This window comes from Sminthopsis crassicaudata, chromosome 1 (genome assembly GCF_048593235.1).
Source record: "Sminthopsis crassicaudata isolate SCR6 chromosome 1, ASM4859323v1, whole genome shotgun sequence".
Lineage (NCBI taxonomy): Eukaryota > Metazoa > Chordata > Mammalia > Dasyuromorphia > Dasyuridae > Sminthopsis > Sminthopsis crassicaudata.
In genome coordinates, this window is record NC_133617.1 from 417877789 (window position 1) to 417900802 (window position 23014).

General features: G+C 34.8%; 1 protein-coding gene across 3 annotated transcripts in view; it reads right to left on the bottom strand.

Annotated features, from left to right (window-relative positions):
- Window positions 1-23014, bottom strand: part of LOC141550036 (uncharacterized) — a 52133-nt gene that overhangs the window by 3179 nt on the left and 25940 nt on the right. For all 3 annotated transcript variants that reach the window (XM_074280225.1, XM_074280224.1, XM_074280223.1), the window contains exon 2: window positions 3659-3828. In XM_074280225.1, coding sequence (XP_074136326.1) covers window positions 3659-3802 — 144 coding nt within the window. In that variant the 5' untranslated portion in view covers window positions 3803-3828. The remainder of the gene's footprint in view (window positions 1-3658; window positions 3829-23014) is intronic.

Genomic DNA, 23014 nt, shown 5'->3' on the forward strand with positions numbered 1-23014 from the left:
ATGTATTCTGATGGTAGTGGAAATCTTCAACATAAAGAAGATCCAACTCACTTCCAGTTGATCAATGATGGACAGAAATAACTACACCCAGAGAAGGAACACTGGGAAGTGAATGTAAATTGTTAGCACTACTGTCTATCTACCCAGGTTACTTATACCTTTGGAAGCTAATAATTAATGTGCAACAAGAAAATGGTATTTACACACATATATTGTATCTAGGTTATATTGTAACACATGTAAAATGTATGGGATTACCTGCCATCGGGGGGAGGGAGTGGAGGGAGGGAGGGGATAATTTGGAAAAATGAATAAAAAAAAAATCCAGTGACACATTTATGTTTTGATCATTTATATAGAGAGATGAACCTTAAAGACTCTGGAAAAATTATTAATATTACTCAGAGTCCAGCTAAAATCACAAAAGCAGAACCCCTCTCATATTTTTTGTGAATGTATCCTGTAAATCTGCAATAGCAACTAGGAGGAGAATGAGACCTTCTCCCTCCTATCTTTTTCCCTTCTTTTCCTCTGCAACCAAATCACAACGCTCAAAGACCTTGAAGTATGGGATCCTCCTATAGGGAAGGTAGCAGATAATATCTTGCTTCCTCACCTAGAACTTTGGGGAAACTGTCAAAACATAGCTTACACTTATATTGGAGATAGGACCTTTCCAGTATAAAAAAGAAAATCAGGAATTCACTTTTGCTGATGCATGAGTTGATCTGACACTACTGATAGTTTTCAAAATAGATGGAGAGAATCAGCTTAAGGCAAAAAATTAATCCTCTTAGGTCTTTAATCCTTCTTAGGTCTTAATCAACTATGTATAAATGTACATGCATATCCCTAAATAAATTTCATTTGAACACTTAAATTTCATGCTTGGGGCTGTTTCTTTCCTATAATGGATGTTGATATAACATAGAAATTACACATTCAGTTGAGCATTTTATTCAAAATTATAAGAATAAAATGAGTAGAAAAGACCAATCATCTTTTCATTTATTCCTCTGAATCCTAAGTAGTACTATAATACCAGAGAAACTGAGGCAAGACAGAGATTGGTTTTTAATCTTTTAATTGTGGAGAGTTTAGGCTATCAGATTGATCAAATTTATGTTCAAAATTTTTTCAGCCCTCAGCAACTGAAGCAGGGAACTTTTAGAGCTAATTAGGGTATACAATCTTATGGGGGAAACAAAGGCAGATAAAGGGGGTGAGGACACTGGCTGAGTGGACAAGCTATATAATTCCATGAAAAGATCATAACTTCATTCTGACAGGACAAGGATCAAGATGAGAAGGTTGAGGGCAGGAGACAGTGAGACAAGGGCAATACTCCAACAGAGGGGGAATTATCCTAGCAAGGATCGAGATGATGCACCTGGATTGTATGACTCAATGGTATGCCAAGGATTTTCCTGACTGCCTAATAGCAAGGCAAGGAAAAAGGGATGGGGGCTATAATAATTCTTATTCATGGCGTAATAGTACTATAGTCCATTTCATTGTTTATTTTCCTTCCATGTAAAATTAAAAGGTCAAATTAGATGAAATACAAGATGCAAAGTTTCAGTTGAACTAGACAGACCACCCTAAAGTCCCTCTAACTCTAAACATTCTAAGATTCTTTTATAATATCAGAAGCATCCAGATAAGAAAAAAACAAATCCAGATCCAAGTAGATGAGTTCTAAGAGGGATTTACTAATTCAGTGATAAATAATAGGGAATGGATTGCCAGTGCTGTGGGCAAAAGATGTCCTTGACCACATGCTCCAGCAATATGCCAACTGCAAAACCCAATAGGATTTAACACAAACATAACTTGCTTTGCCTTAACTGAGTCTTTTTTTTTTTTTTTTTTTTTTTTTGCTCTTCAGCACTTGACACAATGCTTTACATATAATTGGTACTTAATAGATGCATCAGTATCAAGAGGCTCAGACTTGTGAACGGTTCATCACTAACACATAGAGAGGAAATCATCCCCTTTTGTTTGGGTTTTAACCCAAGATTTCAAAAGGAAAAGAGATAAAAATAGCAGACATCAAGTAGGGACTAGATCATTTGATTGCCATTGTGGAATCTTAGGGTGAGGAAAGTAGATTCCTTCTCTGCAGTTGAGAGGCTTAGAGAGTTTCCTGAAGTTTTTAGACATTCAGTAACTTATCAGACATTCAATAATTAGAATGTGCTGAAGGGGAGCTTAGTTAAGTGTCAAAAATAGGTCATGAACTCAGATCTTCCTGTCAAGCTATTTTTATAGGGCAACTTGAATGCAGTCCTAGTGGGAATTAAGGACAGGAAAGTGCAGCAAATGTCATTATAGCTAAAAGGAGTTATGATGTTATGCCTCAGTTTCCCTGAATTGTTCTGCTTCAGTTTCCCTGGTGGCAACCCCGCCCCCTTCTTGGCTATTAGGACTGAGATAATTAGGGCTGCAGAGCTCTAGCCCACTCTGGAATTCCAGTCATAAAACTCCAAATGGCTTATCTCAAATGTTTGAGCATGTTCTGGCTCAGACTTCTTGACTCCTGCTCCCCCACCTTCTTATCAGAATTTATGATCCTTCCTCCTTACCCCCAACCTGTCAGAACTGAGTGATGATCATTCCTGGAATTTCCACTCACCCTGTTTGCTCCTTCCCTTGCCTTTGTTTCCCTGATAATTGAAGCCCTATAAAAGTTCCTGGAATTGATTGCTGGATGCTTTGAGACAAGAGTCTAATCCAGCTGGCTGGCTATGGCTAGTATGGTTTCACTAGTCCAAATTCTCCACTATTAAAATATTAAAAACACTAATCTCTGTCTTGCCTCAGTTTCTCCAGCATTATAATGAGTCAGCTGATTCAGCTCATTCATTCATTCATTCATTCAACAATAAATATTTATGAAACATCTAGTATGTGCTAAACAGTGTTAGGGATGGGAGAAAAATGAAAAAAAGATATGGTTTACAACTGTAAATTGTATGCAACACATATGCATAGAATATATATAATATAATGTAAATTAGACTTTGACAAGGACATAAGAGGAAGAGAAAATGATTGAACAATACTGGTAAAATGGAGATAAAGTCTCAGATTTAATTTCTATGCTAGATCCTTTTGGTTGTGTCATCATAATAGCTCACATTTAATTCCAGGCAGTTGCCTTGAATGCTAGGACACTACCTTTCCTATTTCATATCGCACATTCTATGAACAAACTATATTTGCCCTTGTTGCTGCTCCTCCAATTTCCTTCATTTCCTATTTTTGTGACTTTGCATTGAATCCCTCTTCATCCTTGGTATGCACGCTCCTTCACTTCTATCTAGTTTTGTTCAAGACTAATCATAAATGCTGCCCTTGACCTGAATCTTTTCCATATTCCCCAGCTCTTGATGCCTTCCTTTCCCTGTCCATCATACCAATTACCTCATATTGATTGTATATATTTTTCATATACTTACGTATGTGCATGTTTCCCCAGACCACAATGTGAGTTCCTAGAGGGTAGGGACTGTTTGATTTTGCCTTTATAAACACTGTGACAGACCGTGCAAACCTAGCCCATCAACTTTTCTATTCACTATCATAGAAGCTGGGAGCACACAAGAATAGGAAGATCATTTGATGCCCCATGATAAGAATTTTAAGTACATACCGGACAGAAAAATGAACTTTCCTTAGCTTGTACCACATCCTGTGCGGCATCTGCCTTATCTTCTGAGTTTACTGATTCTGTTGTCTTTTTTATATCTTCTACTTCTGTAATACTGGATGAGTTTTCTTCACCATTGGTATTCATTGTGCTGAGGGATGACTTTCTACTTCCTAAGGGGAGAGAAATCAATCAAATTTACCCTTATGGGCTCATTCATAGGAAATAAAGGAAAATGAAATGAGAAAAGATCAAATATTCAGAAGCTTCTGAGTGATTCAGTCATCTGAATTCAGCCATACCAAATTTTGGATTTTGTACCAAATTTTCCTTTTATTTTTATCTCATGATTCCTGGTTAAGTCTAACTTACACTGTAGTATTTCAATAAATAGTTTTCTAACACTCCAAATTCTTGTAGATAGCTATTCTGTTGATACTGATCACAGTTTCAAAGAGCTTTGTAAGACCATGCCTTGTCTTTTTATCCTACCCAAGTAATCAGTGTTCAAATAATGGCCTTAGAAATGATCATGGATCTCTTTTGCTCAAGGAAAAATGCTAATTTCCCACAAGAGAATAAGATGTTGTTTTAACCTTTCTTTTTCCACAGGATAACCTGTTTTGGGAGAGAATAGCTGAGAAAAAAATCTCTCTGTCACAGTATTTGGGCTTTTATGAACTCTGGCTTCCCTACCCAATAACTTCCAGTTGCTTTCCATTGCCTTTATGATAAAATATAAATTCTTCTACTTGGCTTTCAAAACTCTTTAACAACCTGATCCAATTCCTAGCCACAATACATTTATGCATTCATTTTTCCAAAGTTCCTAACAGTTACTATTCCTATCTTTTATTATCTTTGTTGTTTTGCTGGGTATAAGATAAAACTTCAGAATTATTTTGGTTTACATTTCCATTACTAGTGATTTATTGCACCTTTTCTTGTGAAATTTGCAGGGAGGTTGTGGAGAATTATTTGTTCATATTATTTTTAAGTCTTTTATTACATAATTATTAATATCCTATATATCTTAGACACAAATATTTGATAACGAACTTTTTTCCCGAATGACTTCTTTTCTTTAGTGGGAAAACTTCATTGCATTGTTTAAACCTAGCTCAGCATGAGTGAGAGACCAGACCTATTGTTTAGAAATGATATTTAGTGCTTAATTCATGACTCCAGGTTATATTGATCAAAAATCTTCCAGGAAATCTGGATGTTGATGCAAAGAACGGAGGATTTTCTTCCTGTTACACATCTCAAGCAACCTATTTGTCTTATTTAGAAACTGTCTCCATGCTAATCAGTTGCAATTTCCTTGTTCCTTTGAATTCTATATAACATAAAATTTACAGACTTTAGGGGAGTGAGTCATCTCTTTTTCAGCTCTTCCTCTGCAGAACAACTTAATAAATTCCCTTTAATTTTTTTTTAAATTTTAGATTTGTCCTCTGATAATACATCATTACAGATACATTAAGTTTTATGTTCTAATTCTCAGCTTCTTAAATTGTGGGTTGTGACCCCATATGGGGTCTTTTAACTGAATGCAGGAATTGTAAAATTATGATTTATTATCAGTAAATGTTTGATTTGCATACCTATTTTATATACCTATCTACCTGGGATCATGTAAAATTTCTTGGGTGAAAAAAGGTCCCAAGAGGGAAAAGTTTAAGAAGCCCTAATTTAAATAATATTTTACAATTTTTAATCACTTCTAACCTTTGTTTGGTTAAGAATTCACTCCCATCCATAGCTATGAAAGTAACCTGAAAGCATAATAGATGTCCACATATGTATAGAAGAACTGCACATCTTTAACATATATTGGATTACTTATTGTCTAGGAAAGGTGAGTGGAGGGAAGGGAGGAAGAAATATTTGGAACACAGGGTTTTACAAGGGTGAATATTGAAAACTATCTTTGCATGTATTTTGAAAATAAAAAGTCATTATTAAAAAATTATTTTTTTTAAAAAGAAATTAAGCTTAAAGTTACGGGATCTAATTCTATCCCAATTTCTAATGGCATGAACTTTAATTAATTTAATTTTCTTGAGGTTTTTTTTTAACTATTTTGAGTTTATTGTGGTATATGATAAAAGATGTTAGATAAATTTCCAGACTGCTTTTGTTTTCTTAGCAATTCTTGTCAAAATCAAGCATATCTTATCAAATACATTATATGTATATACACATATACATATACATTTTTGTTATTGTTATTCAGTTATTTCAGTCATGTCTGACTCTTCAAGATTTCATTTTGGGTTTTCTTTGTACAGATGCTAGAATGATTTGCCATTCCCTCTCCAAGCTCATATTACAAGATGAGGAAACTGAAGCAAACAGCATTAAGTGACTTATCCAGAGTCACACATAAATATAAGCAATAAATATCTGCAGTAACATTTGAATTCAGGTCATTCTGACTCCAGATCCAATACTCTATCTACTATGCCATCTAGTTACCTATACATACATATATACATACATGCATATATATGTGAGAGAGAAAGAAAGATAGGATGAGGAGGGAAAGAAAAATAATGGAATATGTATATCTATAGAAATAATGAATGCCATATACACTACATTTATACACACAAACTCTATCTAGAAAGAGAATGTGATTGTATATAGCTATATGTGTATATGTGTGTGTGTTCCATTCATTCTTTCTCTATAGATATATTCCAAGACCTCTGTAGTTGCAAAGCAGACAGATTGTATAAAATAAGGAATAAGTATAGGTGGTGATCTTGTCCCCCTATCATTAAAAAAAACAAAACACAATGGGTAAAACTGTGAGGTAACTCAGTTTTCTTGTTGGCAATATCCCCAAACCTTTATCTTTCCTATTTTTGACAGATTAAGAAAGTGAGGACAGCTAAACAATGGGGCTAGCAAACAATGGTTATTGACAATATTCTTTTTTATATTAATATTTTATTTTCATATATAATATTTTAATTTTTTGGCCATTTTCCAACTTGTAGACACCTCCTTACTTTCTAGTTTTTTGCTACAACAAAATAAATACTTTTGTATATATTTTATTTTTCTGTGTATGAACAAAATTATTTTTCATTTATTTATTTAATATTTTCCCCAGTTATATTTACAATTCTTTACATTTGTTTTTAAAATTTTTGAGTTCTAGGTTCTCTCCCTTATCCCCACTCACAATTAAGAAACCACAGGTGAAGATATGCAAAACATTTCCATAAAAGTCAAGTTGTAAAAGAAAACATAGATCTCCCACTCTAATGAAAATAAAAACCTTCAAGAAAAATTGTTTTTTAGAGAGAGAGAGAGAGTGTGCTGCATTCAGACACAATCAATTCCTTCTCCTGGTATGAATAAGATTTCTCATCATAAGTCCTTAACAGTTGTCATGGATCAGTGTACTGTTGATAATAGCAGTCATTCACAACTGGTCATCCCAGAACATTTCTATTACTTTGTATACAGTACATTTCACTTTGCTTAAGTTCATCGAGGACTTTCCAGTCTTTTTTTTTAAAGCATCCTTCTCATTGTTTTCTAAAAAGCAATAATATTCTGTCGCAAACACATACTACATTTTATTGAGCAAGCCTTCCCCAATTAATGGACATCCCCTCAATTTTCTATTTTTTTTTTTTTTGCCTTGAGGAGAGAATTGCTATATTTTTTATACCTATAGGTTATTTTCCTTTTTTCTTTTGATATTCATGCCTAGTAGTAGTGCTATAAGTTCAAAGGATATGAATTTATAGTCCTTTGAGCACAAATTATATCTTTTGATCATTTATCTAATGGGGCATAGCTCTTTTTTTAATATAAATTTGAGTCAGTTCCCTCTATGTTTCAGAAATGTCAGAGAAACTTGCTTCAAAATTCTTGTTACAATTACGATTGCTAACTGTATTTCCCCCATTTATTCTCTCTTCTCTTACCTTGCTCCTCCTCAAAAGTTTTTTTACTATTCCCTCCCCTTAATATGTCCTGTCTTTTGTCACCCTTCTCCCTTTTCCCATCCCAAATTCCCACATCCCATCCTATTGCTATTTTCCTACAGGGTAAGATGGATTTCTATACCCATATTAAATATATATATATATATATATATATATATATATATATATATATATATATATATATATATATATATATATATACTTCCTCTTTGAGCCAATTCTGAAAGTAAGGTTCACTCACCCTTTCTCCTCCCTCTCCTTCCCCTCTACTGTATAAACTTTCTTGCCTATTTTTTAATGGAAGATAACTTGCACCATTCCTCTTCTTCCTTTCCTTTTCTCCTGGTACATTCCTCTTTTACCCCTTGATTTCATCATTTTTAAGAAAGATATTATGGCAGAAACTAGGCATGGACCCACATTTAACACCACATACTAAGATAAGATCAAAATGGGTCCAAGATTTAGGCATAAAGAACGATATCATAAATAAATTGGAGCAACATGGGATGGTTTACCTCTCGGACTTGTGGAGGAGGAAGGAGTTTGTGTCCAAGGGAGAACTAGAGAACATTATTGATCACAAAATAGAAAATTTTGATTACACCAAATTAAAAAGTTTCTGCACAAACAAAACTAATGCAAACAAGATTAGAAGGGAAGTAACAAATTGGGAAAACATTTTTACAGTTAAAGGTTCTGATAAAGGCCTCATCTCCAAAATATACAGAGAACTGACTCTAATTTATAAGAAATCAAGCCATTCTCCAATTGATAAATGGTCAAAGGATATGAACAGACAATTTTCAGATGATGAAATTAAAACTATTTCCACTCATATGAAAGTGTTCCAAATCACTATTGATCAGAGAAATGCAAATTAAGACAACTCTTGAGATATCATTACACATCTGTCAGATTGGCTAAGATGACAGGAACAAATAATGATGAATGTTGGAGGGGATGTGGGAAAACTGGGACACTGATACATTGTTGGTGGAGTTGTGAAATAATCCAACCATTCTGGAGAGCAATCTGGAATTATGCCCAAAAAGTTATCAAAATGTGCATACCCTTTGACCCAGCAGTGCTACTACTGGGCTTATATCCCAAGGAAATACTAAAGAAGGGAAAGGGACCTGTATGTGCCAAAATGTTTGTGGCAGCCCTTTTTGTAGTGGCTAAAAACTGGAAAATGAATGGATGTCCATCAATTGGAAAATGGTTTGGTAAATTATGGTATGTGAATGTTATGGAATATTATTGTTCTGTAAGAAATGACCAGCAGCAGGAATACAGAGAGGCTTGGAGAGACTTACATCAACTGATGCTGAGTGAAACGAGCAGAACTAGGAGATCATTATACACTTCAACAATGATACTGTATGAGGATGTATGCTGATGGAAGTTGAAGAGCTAATCCAATTCCAATTGATCAATGATGGACAGAATCAGCTACACCCAGAAAAGGAACACTGGGGAATGAGTGTAAACTGTGGGCAATTTTTTTTTGTTGTTGTTTTTCTTCCCAGATTATTTTTACCTTCTGAATACAATTCTTCCTTTGCAATAACAAAAAAATTCTGTTCTGCACATATATATTGTACCTAGGATATAGTATAAGATATTTAATATGTATGGGAATGCCTGCCATCTAGGGGAGGGGATGGAGGGAAGGAGGAGAAAAATTCAGAACAGAAGGGAGTACAAGGTATAATGTTGTAAAAAAAATTACCTATGCATATGTACTGTCAAAAAATGTTATAATTATAAAAATTAATAAAAATAAATAAATATTTTAAAAAGATATTATCCCTTCATATTCGACTCATATCTGTGCCCTCTTGTCTATATAATTACACACACATACACACACACACACACACACACACACACACACACACACTCTCAAAGAGAGAAAGAGACTTCCTTCTGCTAAAATAATGACAAAGTTCTAAATTACAAGTATCATTCTTCCATGTAGGAATGTAAACAGATAAACCTTATTAAGTCCCTTAGGATATCCCTTTCCTGATTAACTCTTCATACTTCTCCAGAGTCCTATATTTGAAAATCAAATTTTCCATTCAGCTCTAGTTTTTTCATCATGAATGTTTGAAAATCCTTTTCCTCTGAAGTATATCTTCAGTTTTGCTAGGTAGGTGATGATTCTTGGTTGTAATCCTAGCTCCATTGCTATTTGGAATACCATATTCCAAGTCTTCCTGTCCTTTAATGTAGAAGCCACTAAATCTTGTGTTATCCTGACTTTAGCTACACTATACTTTCTTTCTGGATGCTTGCAATATTTTCTCCTTGACCTGGGAGTTCCAGAATTTGGCTATAATATTCCTGGGAATTTTCATTTTGGGATCTCATTCAAAAGGTCATCGGTAGATTCTTTCAATTTATATTTTAATCTCTGGTTCTAGAATATCAGAATAATTTTTCTTGAGAATTTCTTGAAAGATGATATCCAGGCTCTTTTTTTAAATTATGATTTTCAGGTAGCCCAATAGTTTTAAAATTATCTCTTCTGGAACTATATTCCAGGCCACTTGTTTTTCCAATGAGATATTTCACATATTTCTCTACTTTTTTTTTTTTTTTTGGTTTTACTTTATTGCATCTTGATTTCTCATAAGGTCATTAGCTTCCATTTGCTGAATTCTAATTTTTAAGAAATTCTTTTCCTCAGTGAACTTTTTTCCCTCCTTTCCCAATTGACTACTTTTGCTTTTTGAAAAAAAATTTTAAATTGTTTTTTATTATACCTTTTTATGTACAAAGCATATGCATGGGTAATTTTTCAACATTACGAAAAACTTCTTTTCCTCTTTTCCCCTCCTTCCCTCCACCTCCTCCCCTAGATAGCAGGTAGACCCATTCATGTTAAATATGTCAAAGTATATTAAATACAATATATGTATACATATTTATATACAGTTATCGGATTTAGAAAGAGGGTAAAAAAAAACCTGAAAAGAAAAAACAAAAATGCAGGCAAACAGTAACAGAAAGAATGGAAATGTTATGTTGTGATCCATACTCATTTCCCAGTTTTCTTTCTCTAGGTGTAGCTGGTACTGTTCATTACAAATCAATTGGAACTGATTTGGATCATCTCATTGTTGAAGAAAGCCATATCCATCAGAATTGATCCTCATATAGTATTGTTGTTGAAGTGTATAATAATCTCCTGGTTCTGCTCATTTCACTTAACATCAGTTCATGCATGTCTCTCCAAGCCTCTCTGTATTCCTCCAGTTGGTCATTTCTTACAGAACAATAATATTCCATAACATTCATATACCATAATTTATTCAGCCGTTCTCCAATTGATGGGCATGCATTCAGTTTCCAGTTTCTAGCCACTACAAAAAGGGCTGCCACAAACATTTTGGCACATACAGATCCCTTTTCCTTCTTTAAGATCTCCTTGGGACATAAGCCTAGTAATAACACTGCTGGATCAAAGGGTATGCACAGTTTGATAACTTTTTTAGTATAGTTTCAAATTGCTCTCCAGAATAGTTGGATCAGTTCACATTTCCACCAACAATGCATCAGTGTCCCAGTTTTCCCACATCCCCTCCAACATTCATTATTATCATTTCCTGTCATCTTAGCCAATCTGACAGGTGTGTAGTGGTATCTGAGTTGTTTTAATTTGCATTTCTCTGATCAATAATGATTTGAAACACCTTATCATATGATTAGAAATAGTTTCAATTTCTTCATCTGAAATTTGTCTGTTCATATCCTTTGACCATTTATCAATTGGAGAATGGCTTGATTTCTATATAAATTAGAATCAATTATATATTTTGGAGATGAGGCCTTTATCAGAAACTTTAGCTGTAAAAATGGTTTTCCAGTTTATTGCTTCCCTTCTAATCCTGTCTGCATTCGTTTTATTTATACAAAAGCTTTTTAACTTAATATAATTGAAAATTTCTATTTTGTGATCAATAACTGGTCACAAATTCCTTCCTCCTCCACAGGTCTGAGAGGTAAACTATCCTATGTTCTTCTAATTTTTTATCTCATTCTTTATGCCTAGATCATGTACCCATTTTGATCTTATCTTGGTGTATGGTATTAAGTATGGGTCAATGCCTAGTTTTTGCCATACTAATTTCTAATTTTCCCAGCAATTTTTGACAAATAATTCTTATCCCAAAAGCTAGGGTCTCTGGGTTTGTCAAACACTAGATTGGTATAGTTATTGACTATTTTGTCCTGTGAACCTAACTTATTCCACTGATCAACTAGTCTATTTCTTAGCCAATACCAAATGGTTTTGGTGACTGCTACTTTATAATATAGTTTTAGATCAGGTACAGCTAGGCCACCTTCATTTGTTTTTTTTTTTTTTTCATTAGTTCCCTTGAAATTCTTGACCTTTTGTTCTTCCAGATGAATTTTGTTATTTTTTCGAGGTCATTAAAATAGTTTCTTGGGATTCTGATTGGTATAGCACTAAATAGATTAGTTTAGGTAGTATCTTTAATATATTAATATTTAATGTATTCAGCTCAACCTATCCAGGAGCACTTAATATTTTTTTCCAATTGTTTAGATCTATCTTTATTTGTGTGGAAAGTGTTTTGTGGTTTTGCTCATATAGTTTCTGACTTTCCCTTGGCAGATTCCCAAATATTTTATACTATCAGCAATTATTTTAAATGGAATTTCTTTTTGCATCTCTTGATGTTGGATTTTGTTAGTGATGTATAACAATGCTGATGATTTATGTGGATTTATTTGGTATCCTGCAACTTTGCTAAAATTGTAGAGTATTTCTAATAGCTTTTTAGTAGAATTCTCTGGGATTCTCTAACTATACCATCATATCATCTGCAGAGTAATAAATTTTTTTCATTATCTACTCTAATTCCTTTAATCTCTTTCTCAACTTTTATTATTGAAATACAATTTCTAATTTCTAATACAATTTCTAATACAATATTGAATAGTAATGGTGATAGTGGGCAACCTTGTTTCACTCCTGATCTTATTGGGAATGGTACCAGTTTATCCCCATTACATATGATGCTTACTGATGGTTTTAAATACTGACTATTTTAAGGAAAAGTCCATTTATTTCTATACTCTCTAGAGTTTTTAATAGGAATAGATGCTGGATTTATGCTTTTTCTGCATCTATTGAAATGATCACATGGTTTTTGTTAGTTTGGTTATTGATATGGTCAATTATGCTAATAGTTTTCCTAATATTTAACCAGCCCTGCATTCCTGGTATAAATCCTACCCGGTCATGCTGTATTATCCTGGAGATGATGTTCTGTAATCTTTTTGCTAATATTTTTATTTAAGATTTTTGCATCAATATTCATTAGGGAGATTGGTCTATAATTTTTTTTCCTCTGCTTTTGTCCTACCTGGTTTAGGTATCAGTACTATGTCTGTGTCATAAAAGGAATTTGGTAGGACTCCTTCATTCCCTATTTTTTCAAATAATTTATAGTATTGGGGTTAATAGATTTACATGTAAATCTATCTGGTCCTGGAGATTTTTTCTTAGGAAGTTGATTAATAGCTTGTTCTATTTTTCTTTCTAAAATGGAACTATATAAACAATTCCTCCTCTGTTAATTTGGGCAACCTATATTTTTGTAGGTATTCATTCATTCAGTTAGGTTATTGAATTTATTGGCATAAAGTTAGGTAAAGTAACTCCTAATTATTGCTCTAATTTTCTCTTCATTGTTATAAAGTTGTCCCTTTTCAGTTTTAAAACTAACAATTTGACTTTCTTCTTTCCTTTTTCTAATCAAATTTACCAGTGGTTTATCTATTTTGTTGGCTTTTTCATGAAACCAACTCTAGTTTTTTTTACTTTCAATTTTATTGATCTCTCCTTTTATTTTTAGAATTTCAAGTTCAGTGTTCGATTGGGTTTTTTTAATTTTCTTTTTTTGTAGCATTTTTAGTTGTAAGCCTAATTCATTGATTTTCTCTATTTTAAGCAAGTAAGCCTCTAAAGATATAAATTTTCCCCTTATTACTGCCTTGGCTGCATCCCACACATTTTGGTATGTCTCATTATTGTCATTCTCTTGGTGAAATTATTTTATCTATGATTTGCTGTGTCACTCAATTATTTTTTTTTCCCCCCTGAGGCTGGGGTTAAGTGACTTGCCCAGGGTCACACAGCTAGGAAGTGTTAAGTGTCTGAGATTTGAACTCGGGTCCTCCTGAATTCAAAGCTGGTGCTCTATCCACTGCACCACCTAACTGCCCCCCCAATCATTCTTTAGGATGAGATTATTTAGTTTCCAATTATTTTTTGGTTTATTTTCCCCTGGCTTTTTATTGAATGTTAATTTTTATTGGATCATGATCTGAAAAGGATGCATTTACTATTTCTGCCTTACTACATTTGAATTTGAGGTTTTGATTGTCCTAATATATGGTCAATTTTTGTATAGGTTCCATGAACTGCCAAGAAGAAAGTATACTCCGTTGTCTCCATTGTTTTCTCAAAAAATCTATCATACCTAATTTTTCTAGTGTTCTATTTACCTTTGTAACTTTTTTCTTATTTATTTTGTGGTTTGATTTATCTAGTTCTGAGAGTGCAAGGTAAGATCTCCCACTATTATAGTTTTGCTGTCTATTTCTTCTTGCAACTTTCTTAACTTCTTTAGGAATTTAGATGCTAAAGCACCTTGGTTCATATATGTTTAGTATTGATATTGCTTCATTATCTATGCTACCCTTTAGCAAGACATAATACCCATCCTTAACTCTTTTAATTAGATCAATTTTTGCTTTTGCTTGATCTGAGATCAGGATGACTATCCCTGCTTTTTTTGCTTCACTTGAAGCATAGTAAATTCTGCTCCAGCCTTTACTTTTATTCTGTATGTATCACCCTGCTTCAAGTGTGTTTCCTATAAACAACATATTGTAGGATTCTGGCTTTTAATCCAGTCTGCTATCCGCCTCTGCTTTATGGCAGCATTTATCCTATTCACATTTATGGTTAAAACTAATAATTCTGTATTTCCTGACATCTTATTATCCCCAAATTATGCTTTTCTCTTTCCTTTCCCCCTTACTACCCCCTTCCCCAGTATTAGATTTTTGAGTATCACTTGCTTCACACAGCCCTCCCTCTTTAGGATCCTTTCCCTCCTTAGAGTCCCCTCCCCTTTTCTTAAATCTTTCCCTTATAATTTCTGTATTCCCTTTTTTTATCCTACTTCTTTTCTCTTTTCATTTTTTCCCTCCAACCTTTCAATGAGGTGGGAGAAGTTTCTTTGTAAATTGAGTATGTCTAATATTTTCTCTTTGAGCCAATTCTAATGAGAGTAAGATTCACACTATGTTCATCCCCCTTTTTTCCCTCAGAATAGATTTCTTTTGCCTCTTCTTGAGATGTAGTACACCTCCACTTTTCCTTTTTCTGGTACAATTTCCTTTTTACCTTTACATTCTTTTTTATATTATAATAGTAAAACCAAATTATAACATACTTTTATGCATACTCATAACAGAAATATAGTTCCCAACATTTCTTTTAACCTTTTTATGTTTCTCGAGTCCTGTATTTGGACATCAAACTTTTTGTTTAGTTCCATTTTTTTTTCGTCAGAAATAAGATGGAATTCACCTATTTCATTGAATGTAAATGCTCATTTTGGCTGGGTAAGTTATTTTTGGCTGCATACCAAGTTCTTTTGCCTTTTGGAATATCAGATTCGAGGCCCTTTGATCCTTTAACACATGTGGCTCCTCTGTATTTTAATTTTTTTTCCTAGCTGCTTGTAGTATTTTTACCTTGGTTTGATAGTTCTGGAATTTAGCCACAATATTTCTTAGAGTTTTGATTTTGGGATCTCTTTCAGTAGATGATCGACGAGTTCTTTCAATGTCTATTTTAACTTCTGTTTCTTTAACATCTGGACAGTTCTCTGATGATTTCCTGAAAAATACTGTCTAGGCTCTCTTTTTAACCATGATTTTCAGGGAGTCCAATAATCCTTAGATTATCTCTCCTAGATCTGTTTTCCAGGTCTGTTGTTTTCCCAAGTTAAGTATTTAACTTTTTTTTTCTATTTTTTTTTGGATTTGCTTGACTGATTTTTGGTGTCTCCTGGAGTCATTTATTTCTATTTGTTCAAATTTGATTTTTAATGATTCTCTTCATTTGTTTTTTTTATTTCTTTTTTTATTTGTCCAAATGAGTTTTTAAATGAATTGTTTTGTTCTATGGAATTTTTTTCCATTTCGCCAATTATTTTTTAAAAAATTATTTTCTTTCAAGCCATTCTCCAATTGATAAATGGTCAAAAGATATGAACAGACAATTCTCAGATGAAGAAATTGAAACTATTTCTAGCCATATAAGATGCTCCAAGTCATTATTAATCAGAGAAATGCAAATTAAAACAACTCTGAGATACCACTACACAACTGTCAAGATTGGCTAGAATGACGGGGAAAGATAATGTGCAATGTTGGAGGGGATATGGGAAACCAGGGACACTGATACTTTGTTGGTGGAACTGTGAATAGCCCATTCTGGAGAGCAATTTGGAAATATGCTCAAAAAGTTATCCAACTGTGTGGCAGCTCTCTTTGTAGTGGCCAGAAAGTGGAAACTAAGTGGATGCCCATCAATTGGAAAATGGCTGAATAAATCGTGGTATATGAATATTATGGAATATTATTGTTCTGTAAGAAATGACCAACAGGATGATTTCAGAAAGGCCTGGAGAGACTTACATGATCTGATGCTGAGTGAAATGAGCAGGACCAGGAGATCATTGTACACTTCAACAACAATACTATATGATGATCAATTCTGATGGATGAAGCTATCTTCAACAATGAGATGAACCAAATCAGTTCCAATAGAGCAGTAATGAACTGAACCAGCTACACCCAGTGAAGGAACTCTGGGAGATGACAATGAACCACTACATGGAATTCCCAGTCCCTCTTGTTTTTGTCTGCCTGCCTTTTTTATTTCCTTCACAGGCTAATTGTATACTATTTCAAAGTCTGATTCTTTTTATACAGCAAAACAACTGTTTGGACATGTGTACATATATTGTATTTAATTTATACTTTAACATATTTAACATGTATTGGTCAACCTGCCATCTGGAGGTGGGGGGGAAAGAAGGGAAAAATTAGAACAAAAGGTTTGGCAATTGTCAATGTTGTAAAATTACCCATGCATATATCTGGTAAATAAAAACTATTAAATAAAAAAAAGAATTATTTTCTTTTTCCAATTCACAAATTCTGTTTTTCAGGGAGTTGATTTCTTTATCCACTCTATCTTTTAATGAGTTACATGTCTTATCCTGACCCTCTGGCAAAGCTTTCCTTTCCTTTCCCCATTTTTCTTGTAGCTCTTTTTTAAGATCTTTTATAATTTCTTCTATGAGAGCCTTATGTGGTGGGGTCCAGATCATATCCACCTTTGGATCTAGAGACAAACTGTTTTTAGTCTCCTCAGGATTTGAAGTCTGCTCTCTTTCCATATAGAAGCTCTTTAAAAAAAAAAAAAAAAAAAGCTATGGTCTGCTTCTGGGGGGTAGTAGGATATTTCCAAGAAGCCTCCACAGACAGTGAAGGGGCAATGGGACAGCACCCACAAGCTGTGCTGGGATTGGCAGTTGTGCTGAAATCAGCAGCAGCCAGAAGGCAGTATCTTCACTGGGAGCAGTGACAGTGGCTGCGCTTGGATCACACTGAGTCACTCTGGGTGTTGGGTGGGTGTGGCCAGGTCCTAAGAGACCCTAGCGTTTTGGGGTTATAGTTTTTACCCTCTGTATTTATAGCTTCTCTGCTGATCTACTGGCTTGATGCCAGGGCAAAGTAGCTACACTGTGGTAGACTTTTCCCCACCGATTTTCTGTCAGCAGAGACCACACCCCACCCCTCTCAGATCTGCTCTGTATGAGTTGTCTCCTGTGCTGCCTGAGGTCTGTAACTGGCCTAACACCATTTCATCCCCACCCACAAGCAAAAACAGACCTTTACTGGAGAATTTCAAGATTATTTTCAGTTGGTGATGTGTTGTACTCCAAATATTTATGGGTTCTAACAGTCAAGCACTAATTCCAAGGTGGAATTTCATTAAAATTGATTGAGAGAAAAGGAGAGCCTAGGAAGATGCATGTGTCCTCTCTACCATTTTGGCTCCACCTGACTACTTTTTGCTTTTTAAGGCATTTTCCTCATTAGCTGTTTGTATTTTCTTTTGCACCACTCTCAATCCTTTTTCCTAATTTTTCCTCTTATTTGATTTTTCAAAATCTCTTATAAGGTTTTAGATATGGGAGCTTTGACTTTGTTATCTTCTGAGTGTATGTTTTGACTTCCTTGTCACCACAATAATGTTTAATGATTAGAAACTTTAGGTTTTCTGCTCATTTTCTTATATTACTCAGCTTTTAACTCCTTGTTAAAGCAAGGCTCAGTTTCTAGGGTGGGGGGTGCACTGTCCCAAACTTCAGGGGGGTTATGCAGCTGTTTTCAAAGATCCTTCTAGGGACATGAATACAAGCATTTTTTTCTGCCTTGGAACTGTTGCTGCTTCACTGTTGCAATAAAATCTACTGTGCTAAAACAAAAGAGTTCTGCTTTGCTGCCACCAGGACCAGGACTGGGGCTAGGGCTGCGTTTGAGCAGCCTTCCGATGGGACCACATGCCAGATTCCCCCTCCATTACCACAGATCCCTCCATTGTCCATCCAAGTCTTCTCTGGTGTCATTGGGCTGAGAGGTCCCAGAAGTCAGTAGCACTGCTACCAATTCAGATTCAGACATCCCCCTTTGCTAATGCTAGGGCTGGGGCTGGGGCTGGAGCTGTGCTGGTGCAGCATACACTAGGCTTGCACCTGGACTGTCACCTTCTGTCACAGACTTTTTCTTCTGACCTTCCAAATTGCCTTCAACTGGAAAATTTTCTACTGTCTTTTAGGTGTTCTGATGCTCAAAAACTGGTTCATAGTCAATATTTAAAAGAATTTTGGGGACAGCTAGGAGGTGCAGGGGATAGAGCATCAGCTCTGAAGTCAGAAGGACCTGAGTTCAAATCTGGCTTCAAACACTTAAACACTTCCCCCAATTGCCTCAACAATAACAACAACAAAATATATATATAAAGAAAAAAATTTAGAAGTTTTGGGGAAAGGTTGAGTGAATTCTTGCCTTTCCAAATACATGCAAAGATAGTTTTCAATGTTCATTTTTATAAAACCTTGTGTTCCAAAATTTTCTTCCTCTCCTCCCCTCCCCAAAACAAGTAATCTGATGTAAGGATGCGGTTCCCGCAAAACAAGAGAAGGGAATTGTAAAGGCCCTTTAAATGGGCGGCGCCACAGCGCAACAGGAGATTTGAGTGGCTCAGAAGTAATCTCTGTGGATATAGGACTGCCCTGTGGGTGGGATCCTGGCCATATTGAGATACCTTTGTAATGGGTGATGGCTCTCTCGCTGGTTGGCTGTGTGTGTGACTTCACAGGCCCTTTATAAGCCCACTGCAGACAGCAGTCGCTCTCTTTAACCTGGCGCTCTTTAACCTGGCTCCCTAACCTAGGGTAGCCAAGCCAAGCTTATGGATAGCCGAGAGATAAGGAGTTTGGTAGAGAACACGGGGGTCTTCAGACCAGGTATTCACTAGGGAGCTGACAAGTCAGGGCATTATGTGACTAGGTATATTAAAGGCTTTTAAGATTACACGTGGCTGTTCTTGAGTGTGCTACTGGTTATTAAACTATAGATTCAAGAGATCAAGGCCAGAGACCTTTGAAGGCCTCAGAGGAGGCAAGCCAGGTAGAGTTGACACTGCAAAGGTCAGTGGTCAAAGGTACTCTGTTGGGCATAGGGTAGACTAGTAATTGTAACTGCCAGGAGGGCATGTTACAATCTGTTAAAATGTGCAATTTTTCTAAACATATTTCCATATTCTATCTAGAATCTAGAACAGCAGTCTGAAAATATGGTCTATGAACTCCTGAGGTAATCCAACATCATCTCAGGAAGTCTGTGAGGTCATAACTGTTTTCATGATATCATAATACATAACTTCCATATTACAGTACTCCTCATTCCTTTTTCTAACTACATGTCTATAAAAGGTTGGATTTTCTTCACAGTGAAAGCAAACCAATATATAGTTGCAGACTGAATGCAGAAACATATGTAAGAATCTATCTTTTTTCTATTAAGCCAAGCATTAAAAAGATTTATAAAAATATGCAAAATAATGCCATTTTCTCACCTTTTTTTGTTTTGGACATTTTATTTAAATTCAATAAAAATATGTAATGAATTTATCATTTTACATGAACAAATTTAAAAATTTTTATCAATTATACTTTCTAATAGAGTAACAGCAATACCTATAACCCAAAAAAACAAAAGCTTATTTGGGTCCTTAATAATTTCTAGAGGTGTAAAAGGATCCTGAAACCAAAAAGTTTTGAGGATAGCTCCTCTAGAATCTAGCCTTTCTCTCTCACTCTGAGATTGCCTGTAGGCAGGAAATAAATGCCAAGGGCACATACAAGGAGAAGTAAACTCTGGACTGATGATTGTTAAGACTATTGGCATTATATCTGAGGGGCGGGAAGGAGGGGAAAAATTGGGGATAAAAAAAAGTTTTGGCAATTATCAAGGTTGTAAAATTACCCATGCAAATATCTTGTAAATAAAAACTATTATTATTAAAAAAAAAAAAAAAAAAAGACTATTGGCATTATAGTGCACAGAATGCCAGGTCTGGAGTAGGAAAGACTTATCTTCCTAAGTTTAAATCTGGCCTCAGACATTTTCTAGCTGTGTTACCCTGAGCAAGTGACTTTACCCTGCCTATCTCGGTTTCCTCATCTATAAAATGAATTGGAGAAGGAAATGGCAAATCACTGCCAAGAAAAACCCAAATGGAATAATGAAGAGTTAGACGTGAATGAAATAACTAAACAATAGAAACTGCTTTTATAGACTTATTTGTCATGAAAAGACGAAGACAGGGGGCTAGATGAGACTTCTTTGTAGTAAAAGAGTGCAGCTCAAGGGTTTCACTCTGTTCTGGTTTCATATGTGTTCCCAGGGAAAGCTTTGTGCACTGCTGAACTTCTCAGAGTCTGGGGTACAGAGAACTATGGAAGATTTAATGATTATGAATCTATGGCGCAAGGTCAGCAATTCATTCATTCAACAAAGATTCATTAAACAGAGCATTCTGCTGGAAACTGGGGAAAAACAAAATTTAGATAAACTATGACATCTTAACTCCATCGAAGTTATAGTCTAGCAGCTGTGTCTTTGACAACACTTCCAAAACTGTTCTTTATGGAACAGTATGTCTGATACTTCTTTCTACTGTAATTTGTTTAAGCTACTTGCAAGCTTTGTTTTGTATTTTTTCCACAACATCTGCTTTATTTCAAAACTGAGAAGCACTTGGTTCTTGGCTACTTATCCCTAAACCAGGACAAGTATTACAAATTACTAGTTTGCCTTCATTCCTGTTTTGTCTCTAATTCTATCCTTCATATGGAAGAATGGGGAATAACAATGCAATTCACTCTAATATTCAGTTATCTGCATATGATTAAATCTCAAATCTGTATCTCTCTATCAAACCACTTCTCTGAGCTGCAGTCTTCCAGTTCATTTCCCAGATAATGTTTTCTTGAAGGATAATATACCTTAATCCCTTAGCCCCCAAACCAAATCTTTATCCTGATTTCCCTATTTCTATCAATGATAACATTTTTTCATAGCCACTCTACCTAGGAACTGCATCAATCCCTTCCTCATCTCCCCTGCTTTCTGTTATCTTATCAGCCATTAAGTTTCACTTCCTTCATAAAGTTTCCTATTTCTCTCTTTACTCTTCCATTCTTCTTGTCACCACTCTGTAAGTCACTTATTTGGACAGAGAACGTAGAGTCTTCTCTTAGAAACTGTGTTTTAAATGATGATTCAATTTGTAGGACAGTCAGAAAAGGCTTATTTATATATGGAAAATAACTGGAAATTGAGGCAAAGCTTATCAATTGGGAAATAGCTGACCAAGCTATAGTATATGAATGCAATGGAATACTATTGTATAATAAGAAATAATGAGCAGGAAGATTTCAGAAAAAAAACATGGAAAGACTTAAGTGAACTGACACAAAGTGATGTGAGCAGAACCAGGAGAACATGATACATAATAACAGTAACATTTTATGATGATCAATTAATTATGAATGACTTAGCTCTTCTCAGCAATACAGTGATCTAAGACAATTACAAAGACTTCTAATGGAAAATGCTATCCACATTCAAAGAAAGAATTAATAGACTTTGAATTCAGATCAAAGCATACCATTTTTTCTTTGTGTGTGGAAGGGTCTGTTTTGTTTTATTTGTTTCTTTTACAACATGACAAATGTGGAAATATATTTACATTATTGTACATATATAAAGCATATAAAATAAATTACTGTCTTAGGAAGAGGGGATTAGACGGAAAGGAGAAAAATTTAGAGTTCAAATTTTGTTAAGTGCATCACTAAGTTGATCATTTGAATGTTAAGGCTAGCACTCAAACCATTCCTGAGGTTCATGGGGGCAGTGTTTCAGACAGATGCTACACCAAGGATGCCGTCTTAAACTGTCTCAGGAAGATCACATAATTACTGAGTTAGGAAATGGGCATATAATTTAATTGGTGTAAAGACCTCCTGGATGATGAATCCTCAGTCAATTAAGGTCAATATCTTCCCTGCAACATAAAGTCTCAGAGAACTGCCTAAAGTGCTTAGGCAAGTGACATGCCCAGGATCACACAGTTAATGTGCAACAGAGGTAGGACTTTAACCTAGAAAGTACAGATTTCTAGGGATTATTTTTTTAATATTCTATTTGTTTTATTTTTGATAATAGCTTTTTATTTTTCAAAATACATGTCAGGATAATTTTCAGGATTCACCCTTGCAAAACCTTGTGTTTCAAATTTTTCTTCCACCCTCTTCTCTCCCCCCTCCCCTAGACAGCAAGTAATACAATATAGGTTAAACATGTGCAATTCTTCTAAACATGTTTCCACATTTATCATTCTGAACAAGAAAAGTCAGATCAAAAGGGAAAAATGAGAAAGAAAAAATAAGAAAACAAAGACAACAAAAGGTGAAAATACTATGTTGTGATCTACATTCAGTCTTTGTAGTTCTAGGAATTAATTCAAAAAGACTGAACCCCACACAATGGAGATATCATAGTATCATAAATTTAGAATAAGAAGGGACCATGGAATCCAGTCTCTCATTTTACTGATGAGGAAACTGAAGGACAGTGAGATTGCATTGATTTGCCCAAAATCACACAGCTAGTGTCTATGGGTGGG